The 12,165-nt window shown below is 47.3% G+C and overlaps 1 protein-coding gene across 1 annotated transcript in view; it reads left to right on the plus strand.

Moving 5' to 3' along the window:
• LOC138473482 (deleted in malignant brain tumors 1 protein-like) overlaps positions 1-12,165 on the plus strand; it is a 122,081-nt gene that overhangs the window by 67,822 nt on the left and 42,094 nt on the right. The window contains exon 4 of the mRNA XM_069612126.1: positions 5,396-5,714. Within this exon, the coding sequence (XP_069468227.1) occupies positions 5,396-5,714 (319 nt within the window). The remainder of the gene's footprint in view (positions 1-5,395; positions 5,715-12,165) is intronic.

The following is a 12,165-nucleotide window of genomic DNA, read 5'->3' on the forward strand; positions in this document are numbered from 1 at the left end:
CACTTTAAAGACGCTGTTCATTAACGAGAGCAAAACAAAGGCAGTGATGATGGGAACAGCTAAATGCCCCAGAAGGAGCATCCTGTCAATGGGAGTAGTTTAGATGTCGTATGTGACTGATAAAGGGGGTGGGGGGGGGGGGGGGGTAGGTGAAAAGGAAAGCAGGTAAATTGGCCAATCTGTCTGCAGGGTATGGAGATTCAGTAGGACGTTTGGGTGGGCGCGCTTGGCATCTATCAACGGAAGTCTATCCCAGCTGTAATATGTGGCGCTGAAATGTGCTGTTATGCACCCTTTGTTCCAGTGACTGTGGGAGAGTCTATCCCAGCCGTGATATGTGGCTCTGAAATGTGCTGTTATGCACCCTTTGTTCCAGTGACTGTGGGAGAGTCTATCCCAGCTGTAATATGTGGCTCTCAAATGTGCTGTTATGCACCCTTTGTTCTAGTGACTGTGGGTGAGTCTATCCCAGCCGTAATATGTGGCTCTGAAATGTGCTGTTATGCACCCTTTGTTCCAGTGACTGTGGGAGAGTCTATCCCAGCTGTAATATGTGGCTCTCAAATGTGCTATTATGCACCCTTTTTTCTAGTGACTGTGGGTGAGTCTATCCCAGCCATGATATGTGGCTCTGAAATGTGCTGTTATGCACCCTTTGTTCTAGTGACTGTGGGTGAGTCTATCCCAGCCATGATATGTGGCTCTGAAATGTGCTGTTATGCACCCTTTGTTCTAGTGACTGTGGGTGAGTCTATCCCAGCCGTGATATGTGGCTCTGAAATGTGCTGTTATGCACCCTTTGTTCTAGTGACTGTGGGTGAGTCTATCCCAGCCGTAATATGTGGCTCTGAAATGTGCTGTTATGCACCCTTTGTTCCAGTGACTGTGGGTGAGTCTATCCCAGCAGTAATATGTGGCTCTGAAATGTGCTGTTATGCACCCTTTGTTCTAGTGACTGTGGGTGAGTCTATCCCAGCCGTAATATGTGGCTCTGAAATGTGCTGTTATGCACCCTTTGTTCCAGTGACTGTGGGAGCGTCTATCCCAGCCGTAATATGTGGCTCTGAAATGTGCTGTTATGCACCCTTTGTTCCAGTGACTGTGGGAGAGTCTATCCCAGCCGTAATATGTGGCGCTGAAATGTGCTGTCATGCACCCTTTGTTCCAGTGACTGTGGGTGAGTCTATCCCAGCCGTAATATGTGGCTCTGAAATGTGTTGTCATGCACCCTTTGTTCTGGTGACTGTGGGTGAGTCTATCCCAGCCGTAATATGTGGCTCTGAAATGTGCTGTTATGCACCTTTTGTTCCGGTGACTGTGGGTGAGTCTATCCCAGCCGTGATATGTGGCTCTGAAATGTGCTGTTATGCACCCTTTGTTCTAGTGACTGTGGGTGAGTCTATCCCAGCCGTGATATGTGGCTCTGAAATGTGCTGTTATGCACCCTTTGTTCTAGTGACTGTGGGTGAGTCTATCCCAGCCGTAATATGTGGCTCTGAAATGTGCTGTTATGCACCCTTTGTTCTAGTGACTGTGGGTGAGTCTATCCCAGCCGTAATATGTGGCTCTGAAATGTGCTGTTATGCACCCTTTGTTCTAGTGACTGTGGGTGAGTCTATCCCAGCCGTAATATGTGGCTCTGAAATGTGCTGTCATGCACCCTTTGTTCTAGTGACTGTGGGTGAGTCTATCCCAGCCGTAATATGTGGCTCTGAAATGTGTTGTCATGCACCCTTTGTTCTAGTGACTGTGGGTGAGTCTATCCCAGCCGTAATATGTGGCTCTGAAATGTGCTATCATGCACCCTTTGTTCTAGTGACTGTGAGTGAGTCTATCCCAGCCGTAATATGTGGCGCTGATGTTGTTATGCACCCTTTGTTCTAGTGACTGTGGGTGAGTCTATCCCAGCCGTAATATGTGGCTCTGAAATGTGCTGTTATGCACCCTTTGTTCTATGTTATGTTAACATTTCTATAGCGCTAAAACTCTAAGGCATCCAAGCGCTCCTTCACAAGCAAAAATGTTGTGAGGATAACCGAAGATAGAGATAAATGAACAGTTCTGTGACTGTGGGTGAGTTTATCCCAGCCGTAATATGTGGCGCTGATGGTGTTATGCACCATATGTTCCGGTGACTGTGTGTGAAGTGACGCAAATGGGCGGGGGAAAGTGTGTCACTATAAAAATGTAGACATTGTCAATGTAACCTGCCAACTCCCGGTAAGTCCAATCGCTGCAGGATGACATGTCTTCATCACAGTAGGGCGCTCTCCAAAGATTCGCGCAGATGGGTCTTCCCCTCTGTGATGCTGGAAATGCATCGGAGGGACAGGGCCTCTGTATCGTTGTCCTTTACTGCTTTTTATCGTGTGTTCTGTTGTGTTTTCGGTACAGGAGTTTATGTGGGACTCCTGGCGGTGCAGCTCTCTCTCTTTTGGTTTGGTGAACAGACCCATGGGATATCCTTCTAGCACCAATGGGTAGGGGTGCAACCCTGTGCCCCTAGTGTATGTTTTTGGGCACCTGTGGGTGACCCACAGAGCAGGGTATGGGCTGGTGGCAGCTCGTGCTGAATTGACGGGTGCCCTGAGCGTCCTCCATTTTGGGATGCACAGGCCCTGTCATTGGAATCGGTAGATTCCAGATGGAGACGAAATGGCCCCCTGGCCTCTTGTCTTCCATCGCCTGTTTCCTTGATCTTTCCCGAAGTCCCGGGAAGCCCTGACTGTGTCCCTTCCCCCTGACTGGCTGTTGGGTGGAAGTTCCATATATGGTAGTGTGGAGAAGCGCTGACCAGACTGGGTGGAGCCTTCTCAACGACCGTATGTTGTGGGTACGCCTGTGGGTGGGACCTGGGTGAATAGAGTGTGCAACGAATATGCATTCTATGTTATGGGTGTCTACTATCTGGTGTTTGACACAATGGTTGAGACAGCCCTGCCAGAAACCGGTATGAATGCAGTTTGAAGTGTTGAATGGCTCGGTACTTGCCCAATACGCATAACTTGTTGTGAGTGTCTGGAGAGAAGTGAATGGCCTGAATACCTCCTGTCCCTGATTGGCTGCCTGCCTGCACGAATGCCCTTAGTCGTGATTGGATGCTTGTGTATGACCCAGCGGAATGAATGGGAGATCAACAGTATATCTGGGGACCTCTCACTGCTAGGAATCGTGTTCAGAAGCTGAAGTCCACTACAACGAGTAACTGGAGTAACTGAAGCTTGACCTTGAAGCCCTGCTGGAAGAGAGGAATTGCTGTTGCTTTCCTTCACAATCTGAAAGCTGCTGTGCCTCCAAGGACTGACCCAGAGAGGACCTGGTAAGGCGCCCCTTTCCTGAGCTATGGGGGACCATCGTGTACCAGCTGATCTTTGCCAAAGCTCCCTGGTAGACAGACCTTCGACAGGCTGCCGACCCGAGATGAGGACTGCTGCAGAATCCCAAGGAGATGCGCCCGGACTGTTGTCCGCCACTGTCGCCGACTGCCATCACCGACCGGTGCCGCCGTGCTCCGTTTTTGCCTAAGAACTTCAATCATCCAAGGACGCTGTTGTCTGCATTGTCACCGCTGTATCCTGCTGCAGAAGGCCTGACCGTCGACGCGCCGAGGAGCATCCACCGGTGGGTGTCCCGCCACCCAAAGACCACAGAGATACTGACAACTCGATGCCCTTGCTGGGCCACAGTTCTTCAACTCTTTGCGGTCCAGAACTATCGACACCGAGGTGCCTCGCACGCCTCTTCCTTGCAGGACTTCGCGCTTCCCTGCCAACGAGCACGCTAGGAACGACGCAGCCACTTCACCGTCGTAGCTTGACCTGTTCTCCGTCAGACGTTTGACCACCCGTGACTCCTGCCTTAAAGGGAGGGCACTCAAGAAAGGTCGTTGATTCCCCGACGAGGAACGCTACAACGCCAGGTACTTTGGGGTTGCAGAACTATTGAAAAGTCTAGTGGGATCAATATATGGACTGGGCTTGTGATACATCTTCGCTTTACAGGTTGCCCAGGTGGGGGGATCTCAACACAGAACTGTGTCTAGGTATCGGGGCCAGTATTCTGCCAAATTGTTCCACCATCTTGCTTTCCTTCCCCTCTCTACTGCTGGTTCCCTCTTTATTCTGATCTGTGTGTCATTCTGACCGTATGCACTTTAATGAGATCTGATAACGTTAGTGGTACCACTTTAGAACTGTATATATTTACCATTGCTGATTTTCGGAGTACAAAGTGAGTTATCGTGATAGTGTATGTTATCTTTGAATATTAATTATATAAAGACTGTGTTTTCAGTAATACAGTGTGTGGACATTCCTTTGTGGGGGTTCGGGGACTACACTGTACTTATGAACCAGTCTGCATCACCTCCTGAGAAGCAAGGGCTCGACCACGCACCAATAATAGAGAATCTTGGCTATGGGTCCTCCCTGCCTCTCCTCTACCATATAGAGAGCGGAAGTGCAGACCCCCCCTCTGGTCTTTACACTCGCCACCACCTAGAGGTGGGTATATGTGCTCCTCAAGTCCAACAGTCATCTCTTCAGAGTGTGTGAGGCTAATCAGTTGCCGGGTTTCTTGAGAGTCGCTGTTGTGGTTACATTCAAATTCTCCTCTGGTCTACTCTCTGTTCGTCCTGATTAAAGAATATTCACTCTTCAAATATCCAGAATAAGTGCATGCAGGCTTCACACGAGCAGAATTCCCCTCAGCGCCCTTTGATCGTGCACCAACTTTAAGTGTATATAGTAGGCATCTCGAACACAGTTTAGATTGTAATTCTCAATTAATGAGAGGAAGGTAAACACTTTCAGTAAAATATGCTACTATTTGTTTTCATAATTGTACGTGATTGTCTTAAATGTATTTTTTTAGGGAATTCATTCCAAATGAAAGGTTTGTAGTAAGGTTCATTATAATTTCTGCTACCAAGTTCCTGCAACCCCAACAGTAGAAAATACAGTTCCATTTCTGTTGCTCCAGCCATGGTGACATTGCAGTGTGCATGTTTGGTTCTGTAGGGTCACACCATCATGACAGTGCCATTACAGTGCACGTGTTTGGTTCTGTTGCATCACTGCCCACTTCAGCTACAGCTGCTTTGTGTTAACCCTGGCCCCGTTGTTCCCTGTTGAACGTTTCTTAGGTTGCTGGACAGTTTATTGAGAGGTCAATGTGTAGAGCCGTTCTCCCGGCACAGCGGCCTTCAAGAGCTGCCTAAGCAGACATATAGTAAGGGGCTGGGTCCTGTAGGCCTCAGTCAATGGTGATATGCTGTAGTTAACACAGAGTGTGCATCAGGGCCTAGGACCTGATGAAGTCTACCTTCTCCAGGAATGTTTTCCACCACTTGCCTATGCTGACTTTACTGTCTTGTTGTGCCCTCCCTTCTCTGCAGAGGAAGTGGACATGCGCCTCGTGAATGGAAGCCACCGGTGTGCTGGCCGAGTTGAGGTCCTGTATGGCGGTGTCTGGGGGACGGTGTGCGATGACTTCTTTGATATACATGCTGCAGCGGTGGTGTGCAAACAGCTGGATTGTGGTGTGGTTGTTTCTAATGCTTCCGCAGCCTATTTTGGTCAAGGTAAAGGCATAATTCAACTGGACGATGTAGTGTGCCTAGGATCGGAAGCCCACCTGTGGGACTGTACCAACAACGGCTGGGGCCTCACTGACTGTTACCATTCCGAAGACGCCGGAGTCGTGTGTGCAGGTACGTAGTCAGTCCCACTATCACGATTGCACCGGGCTTTGGCGATCACCTCTGAAGTGGCAAATGGGCACATGCTCCAGTCTGGAAGGTTGCTTGCCACTATAAGCAGGTCCCACTGTGGGGATACTCTCCAGTGAAGCGAGTGACAGAGGGAGAGACAAGGACAGAAAAATAACTATATAGCAGAGAGGCCTAGTTACCATCCATCTCCCCAATATAAAAGGAGACAAAAGGCAAACGTGGCTAATACAATTTGATGCCTACTCTGTGGTCCTGAGAAAGAGTAGGTGTCCCCCGGAATGCCAGGGGCGGAAGCAGAGAGGTAGCCAGCATCACTATCTGGTGTTTGATTAGGCTTGAAAGAGGTGATTCGCCAATGAGAAGAATCCAGAAATCAACTTGCTTTCCAGGTGGGTCTGGGCGACCAGATTCGAGTAAACCCCAACTCTCCCATGGTTTCAGGTCATTCCACAGCTGCCAAATCTGTTTATATTGAGTTAGGAGAAAATATGTGTCGAGTATTGACCTTTCTGGGGTCGTCAGGACACAGCCAGTTGGAGAAATGCTGGAAAGATGGTTGTGTTTTTAGGGCAGATATGCCAGGAGAAAGGGGTATGTAGGGCATTTGAAGTTATTAGTAAGGTCAGGGCAATAGGACAATTATTTTTAAACTATTTGCATGTACATTTTCACCACGTTATTTATTTATTTATTTTTAAAGAAAAGCACATTGCGAAACATGTAGGGAAACATTGATTGAACGCCTATCATAGTACTTCTGTTGGTGACAATAGCATATGTCAGTGGGGCGCAAGTCACTGTTGAGTGGGGCAACACAACTGGAGAAAGGCCTGTCTTGTGTGAGTAAAGAGACTTCAATGAGAAGGAGGCCTGATTGTGCAAATTTGAGAGCGAGAGCAACATGTTTCGCCAGTTACTGGACCAGGCTTGTGTGAGGGTAAGCCACGCGGGAGGGACATTATTGTTTGTATGCACGACTGCACTATATTTGATAGAGTAAAGGAAATATGATCAGCTGTGCAGGATTGTATGAAGGATCACAACTCGAGTGAGACAATTTTGAAAAATGGACAGTCACTGAATTGGATTTCTTAGAGAAAAATGGCAACGTGTTTTTCCGGTCAGCATGGGTTGTGGGAGCCACGATTAGGGAAGAACTCTCATTAAATTGAGGTGGTGAGGTATAAGAAAACGGCATTGTTAATCAGGTAGCTGGGTCAGAACTATGTGAACGAACATGTCTACAAAAATCGGAAAGCCATCTTAGCCCAGTTATAAAATGTCCCTCCAGCAAATATACTTGCGTGTAGAGAGAGATATGAAAGTGTCAGTATGTGAGCTCCAAGGTTAGCTGCTGCGCCATGCTGCACAGAAGCCCCACTTCTGTGTAATCCAGCATTTCCTACTGCACCGCTGGTACCAGACCGACCAGTGAAGTCCCCCGGTGGTGGTGGGGTACGTGCTGTACATCTGGTGTTACTCCGCAGGGAGTCCACTTTATAAGTTCCTATACCTGTGAGAAACCTGGCGGTATTCTCCCACCCATTCCCTCAGGATCTTCCATTCAGGTGGGCAGGGAAGGGCCATCACTTTTGGATCCCAACCCTCTGGGTGGACAAGTGAGGGAGTATCACCTGAGTGGAGGGTCCCGGGGGATTGGGAGGAGAATACCCGAGGGCGAGACATGCTATTTCCCCAGTCCCAACAACACCCAAACATACTCTCCCTCAGTCTTTATGGGGTATTGTCAATCTCACCCCAACTTCTCCACCCCCATTTCCAACAAAGAATGAGATGAGGAAGAAGCAACTAAGATCAGTAAAGATTACCCATAGGAATAACGTGAGGAAAACTTATCATAGAAACAACTACCAATGTCCCACTAATGAAGTCAGGCAGGGTCAGGCGTTTAAGGGTAACTCTTCACACCTGACTCCACTTAACTGGTCTTTTCACTTTAAAAGGTGTGGTCTGACACAAAGGTATGAGCAAGTAGGAGTGCAAGCAGGAGAGTGAGCTGAGAAGAGAATCGAGACAAGTTGTCCAGGACCAGATGCCAGAGACCGGTAAGGCGTGATGCTGTGGGCTGTAGTGCGAGAGCAGAAGCATGGCGAGGGAGCCGTGTCACCAGAGAGCCAAGAAGGGTCCGTGCATGGAACTCGATGGGTTGCTGGTCCCCTTGTCCGGTGAGACGAGGGACAGGTGGTCAGACCCTGACCTCGGAACGAAGTGCCATGTGAAAACGAAGCACAGAAGTCAGCCCAGTGAATCTGAATGCATTGGGACGCTGGGTTAAGAGCGTGATCCAAAGTAACACGGACAACGCGTAAGAAAGAGGACCGCGTTTGTGAAAGTGTTCCGTAGCAGTTAACAGGAAGAATACTGAATGTAAAGACATTGATACAAGTAACCGCATGAAGTGTAAACCCGAAACTGGGAAGACACGCGTGTGTGCAAGATAAAGAAAGGTGAATGAAAAGGGGTCTGGAAGCCCGTGAAAAAGATGCAAGAGGCACGAAAGGCAAGGAAAAACTGCAAAAGGGTGCGAGTGACCCAAGGAGATAGAAAAGGCACAGAAGAGAATGTAAAAGTAAAAGAAACGAGCAAGAGACACGAAAGGCAAGGAAAAATTGTGAAAGGGTGCGAGTGACCCAAGGAGATAGAAAAGGCACAGAAGAGAATGTAAAAGTAAAAGAAACGAGCAAGAGGCACGAAAGGCAAGGAAAAACTGCGAAAGGGTGCAAGTGACCCAAGGAGATAGAAAACGCACAGAAGAGAATGTACAAGTAAAAGAAACGAGCAAGAGGCACGAAAGGCAAGGAAAAACTGCGAAAGGGTGCGAGTGACCCAAGGAGATAGAAAAGGCACAGAAGAGAATGTAAAAGTAAAAGAAACGAGCAAGAGGCACGAAAGGCAAGGAAAAACTGCGAAAGGGTGCGAGTGACCCAAGGAGATAGAAAAGGCACAGAAGAGAATGTAAAAGTAAAAGAAACGAGCAAGAGACACGAAAGGCAAGGAAAAACTGTGAAAGGGTGCGAGTGACCCAAGGAGATAGAAAAGGCACAGAAGAGAATGTAAAAGTAAAAGAAACGAGCAAGAGGCACGAAAGGCAAGGAAAAACTGCGAAAGGGTGCGAGTGACCTAAGGAGATAGAAAAGGCACAGAAGAGAATGTAAAAGTAAAAGAAACGAGCAAGAGGCACGAAAGGCAAGGAAAAACTGCGAAAGGGTGCGAGTGACCCAAGGAGATAGAAAAGGCACAGAAGAGAATGTAAAAGTAAAAGAAACGAGCAAGAGGCACGAAAGGCAAGGAAAAACTGCGAAAGGATGCGAGTGACCCAAGGAGATAGAAAAGGCACAGAAGAGAATGTAAAAGTAAAAGAAACGAGCAAGAGACACGAAAGGCAAGGAAAAACTGTGAAAGGGTGCGAGTGACCCAAGGAGATAGAAAAGGCACAGAAGAGAATGTAAAAGTAAAAGAAACGAGCAAGAGGCACGAAAGGCAAGGAAAAACTGCGAAAGGGTGCGAGTGACCCAAGGAGATAGAAAAGGCACAGAAGAGAATGTAAAAGTAAAAGAAACGAGCAAGAGGCACGAAAGGCAAGGAAAAACTGCAAAAGGGTGCGAATGACCCAAGGAGATAGAAAAGGCACAGAAGAGAATGTAAAAGTAAAAGAAACGAGCAAGAGACACGAAAGGCAAGGAAAAACTGTGAAAGGGTGCGAGTGACCCAAGGAGATAGAAAAGGCACAGAAGAGAATGTAAAAGTAAAAGAAACGAGCAAGAGGCACGAAAGGCAAGGAAAAACTGCGAAAGGGTGCGAGTGACCCAAGGAGATAGAAAAGGCACAGAAGAGAATGTAAAAGTAAAAGAAACGAGCAAGAGGCACGAAAGGCAAGGAAAAACTGCGAAAGGATGCGAGTGACCCAAGGAGATAGAAAAGGCACAGAAGAGAATGTAAAAGTAAAAGAAACGAGCAAGAGACACGAAAGGCAAGGAAAAACTGTGAAAGGGTGCGAGTGACCCAAGGAGATAGAAAAGGCACAGAAGAGAATGTAAAAGTAAAAGAAACGAGCAAGAGGCACGAAAGGCAAGGAAAAACTGCGAAAGGGTGCGAGTGACCCAAGGAGATAGAAAAGGCACAGAAGAGAATGTAAAAGTAAAAGAAACGAGCAAGAGGCACGAAAGGCAAGGAAAAACTGCAAAAGGGTGCGAATGACCCAAGGAGATAGAAAAGGCACAGAAGAGAATGTAAAAGTAAAAGAAACGAGCAAGAGACACGAAAGGCAAGGAAAAACTGTGAAAGGGTGCGAGTGACCCAAGGAGATAGAAAAGGCACAGAAGAGAATGTAAAAGTAAAAGAAACGAGCAAGAGGCACGAAAGGCAAGGAAAAACTGCGAAAGGGTGCGAGTGACCCAAGGAGATAGAAAAGGCACAGAAGAGAATGTAAAAGTAAAAGAAACGAGCAAGAGACACGAAAGGCAAGGAAAACTGTGAAAGGGTGCGAGTGACCCAAGGAGATAGAAAAGGCACAGAAGAGAATGTAAAAGAAACGTGCAAGAGGCACGAAAGGCAGAAGAAATAAAAGGACAATGCAAGTGTGCACATCACAAGGGAAAGAAGCTAAAGAATGCATGAGAGCTGCAACAGGGTCATAGTGGTCATGCCGACGAAAGGCCAAAAGCCTGGCGTTCTCGAAAGCCTCTGACCCTACCTTAGGCGCAGATGTATGGAAAAGGCACATCCTGATTGGTGTTTGCAATTGGAGGCGCCTAAGCTTGAGGAAGGGTGCGCTGAGAAGACAAGAAGGAACTGTGATATATGTTGTTTTGTGTTTTGAAATGGGAAGAGGCCTAAGCTTGGGGAAGGGAACCCTGAGAGGCCATTGAAGGAAAGTACTGTTTTAAGTAAAGTGAGCAAGTTAAAGCTTGGGCAAGGGAACCCCAAGGAACTCAAACACATGTTTGTGACATTGACCAAGGAACACCTGAGGAAAAGACCAGTTGAACCCAACCCTGGGTTTTGCCATTTTTGTTGATTCACCATTTTTGATTTTCAAACACTTCCTATTACATTTGGATGAGCGTGAGGGCAATCATAGGTTTAGACACAGACAGACTTTTCTTTTAGACTATTAGACAATGACGGCCCTTAGAAGCATCATTTAAGGAACATACCTTTAGAGTTAGGGCCAGTTAGGTATTCCCCCAACCCCCGGAACCTTAGTAAATAAAGGTTTTTGAACTAACACTTCTGAGTCTGTGTCTCTCTTGATACCATGCCTGCCTCACAACGCACACGGACATTCACTTTTTCACTGACTGCCTTAGACTATGACCTCATAATATGGTCCTCATTAAAGGCACCTGTTAGCAGGTCATCACAGTCTGGCTAGGTACAGCTTCTCCCAGGTTTGAGAAGGTACAAAAGAGGTTCACAATACAATACAATGGAATAAGAAAATGAGACAGGATGGATTCAGTTATTTGAAGAATCTGCAGAGGGGGGGACCAGGAATCATAGGAGGAAGGAGGGGCCTCTCCAGAGTAATGTGAGGGAGTCCCAGGATTATGGGCTGTGAGAAACAGGAACGGTACCCAGTAGAGTCAAGAGCCTGCAAACAGGATTGCCCTAGAGAGGAGTTCCACAGTGGGAAATGTGCACATGAAAAGGTGAAGGTTTCCTCTCCTCGTCTAAGAGGTTCAGTGCCTATTGAATGAACGAGGGTATTAGAACTGGGAAATAAAGTCTAGTTCTGAATCGAGGGCAGGTTGCCACGTCTTAGAACAAACCAAGGATGCCCTGACTGTGCAGGGCTGATTCTCCTGGTAACTTTTAACATTGCTCTATTTTTTTTAGATTCAGTAACACATTTCTGAGTAAAGGCAATATGCATTTGTGGCGCTCCAATTTCAGAAGAGGTGATTCAAGCCTCAATGCTTGTTTCTGACACTACTGAAGCCAAGGAGAGATCTAGCTGATGCTTGCACGTCCTTCCCTCTACTTGGCTTTCAGGGTGAGCTTCTCACTGACAGTCCCACAGAGGGCCCACCCACTGTTAGGGAAACAGATACAATGATGCGAACCCTACGTAGGTCCGAAACTGTAGGGCTGCTTAGATCATGCAAAGTGAATCATGCACAATTGTCCTCCTTAATCTGCAAAGTAACTAAGGAATGCAAATGTGTTTCTTTTATCATCCCAACAGCTTCAGGAATCACAGCTGTGACGACAACACTTGCACCAGTGTTTCCAGGTAACGTCAAGTTCTTGTGGATTACACCATCTCACTGTGATGGACGCTGATGGGGGTGAGAGCTGTGGGATGGGGTGTCTAGGTCTGCGGCTCTAGAGTATTGTAAGGGTGTTGAAGAAAGAAGCTGACACAAAGGTGGCCTGATGTTGGTTATAGAATTTTATTAGTGCATACAAGA

Source organism: Ambystoma mexicanum, chromosome 8 (genome assembly GCF_040938575.1).
Source record: "Ambystoma mexicanum isolate Mex_15411 chromosome 8, UKY_AmexF1_1, whole genome shotgun sequence".
Classification (NCBI taxonomy): Eukaryota; Metazoa; Chordata; class Amphibia; order Caudata; family Ambystomatidae; genus Ambystoma; species Ambystoma mexicanum.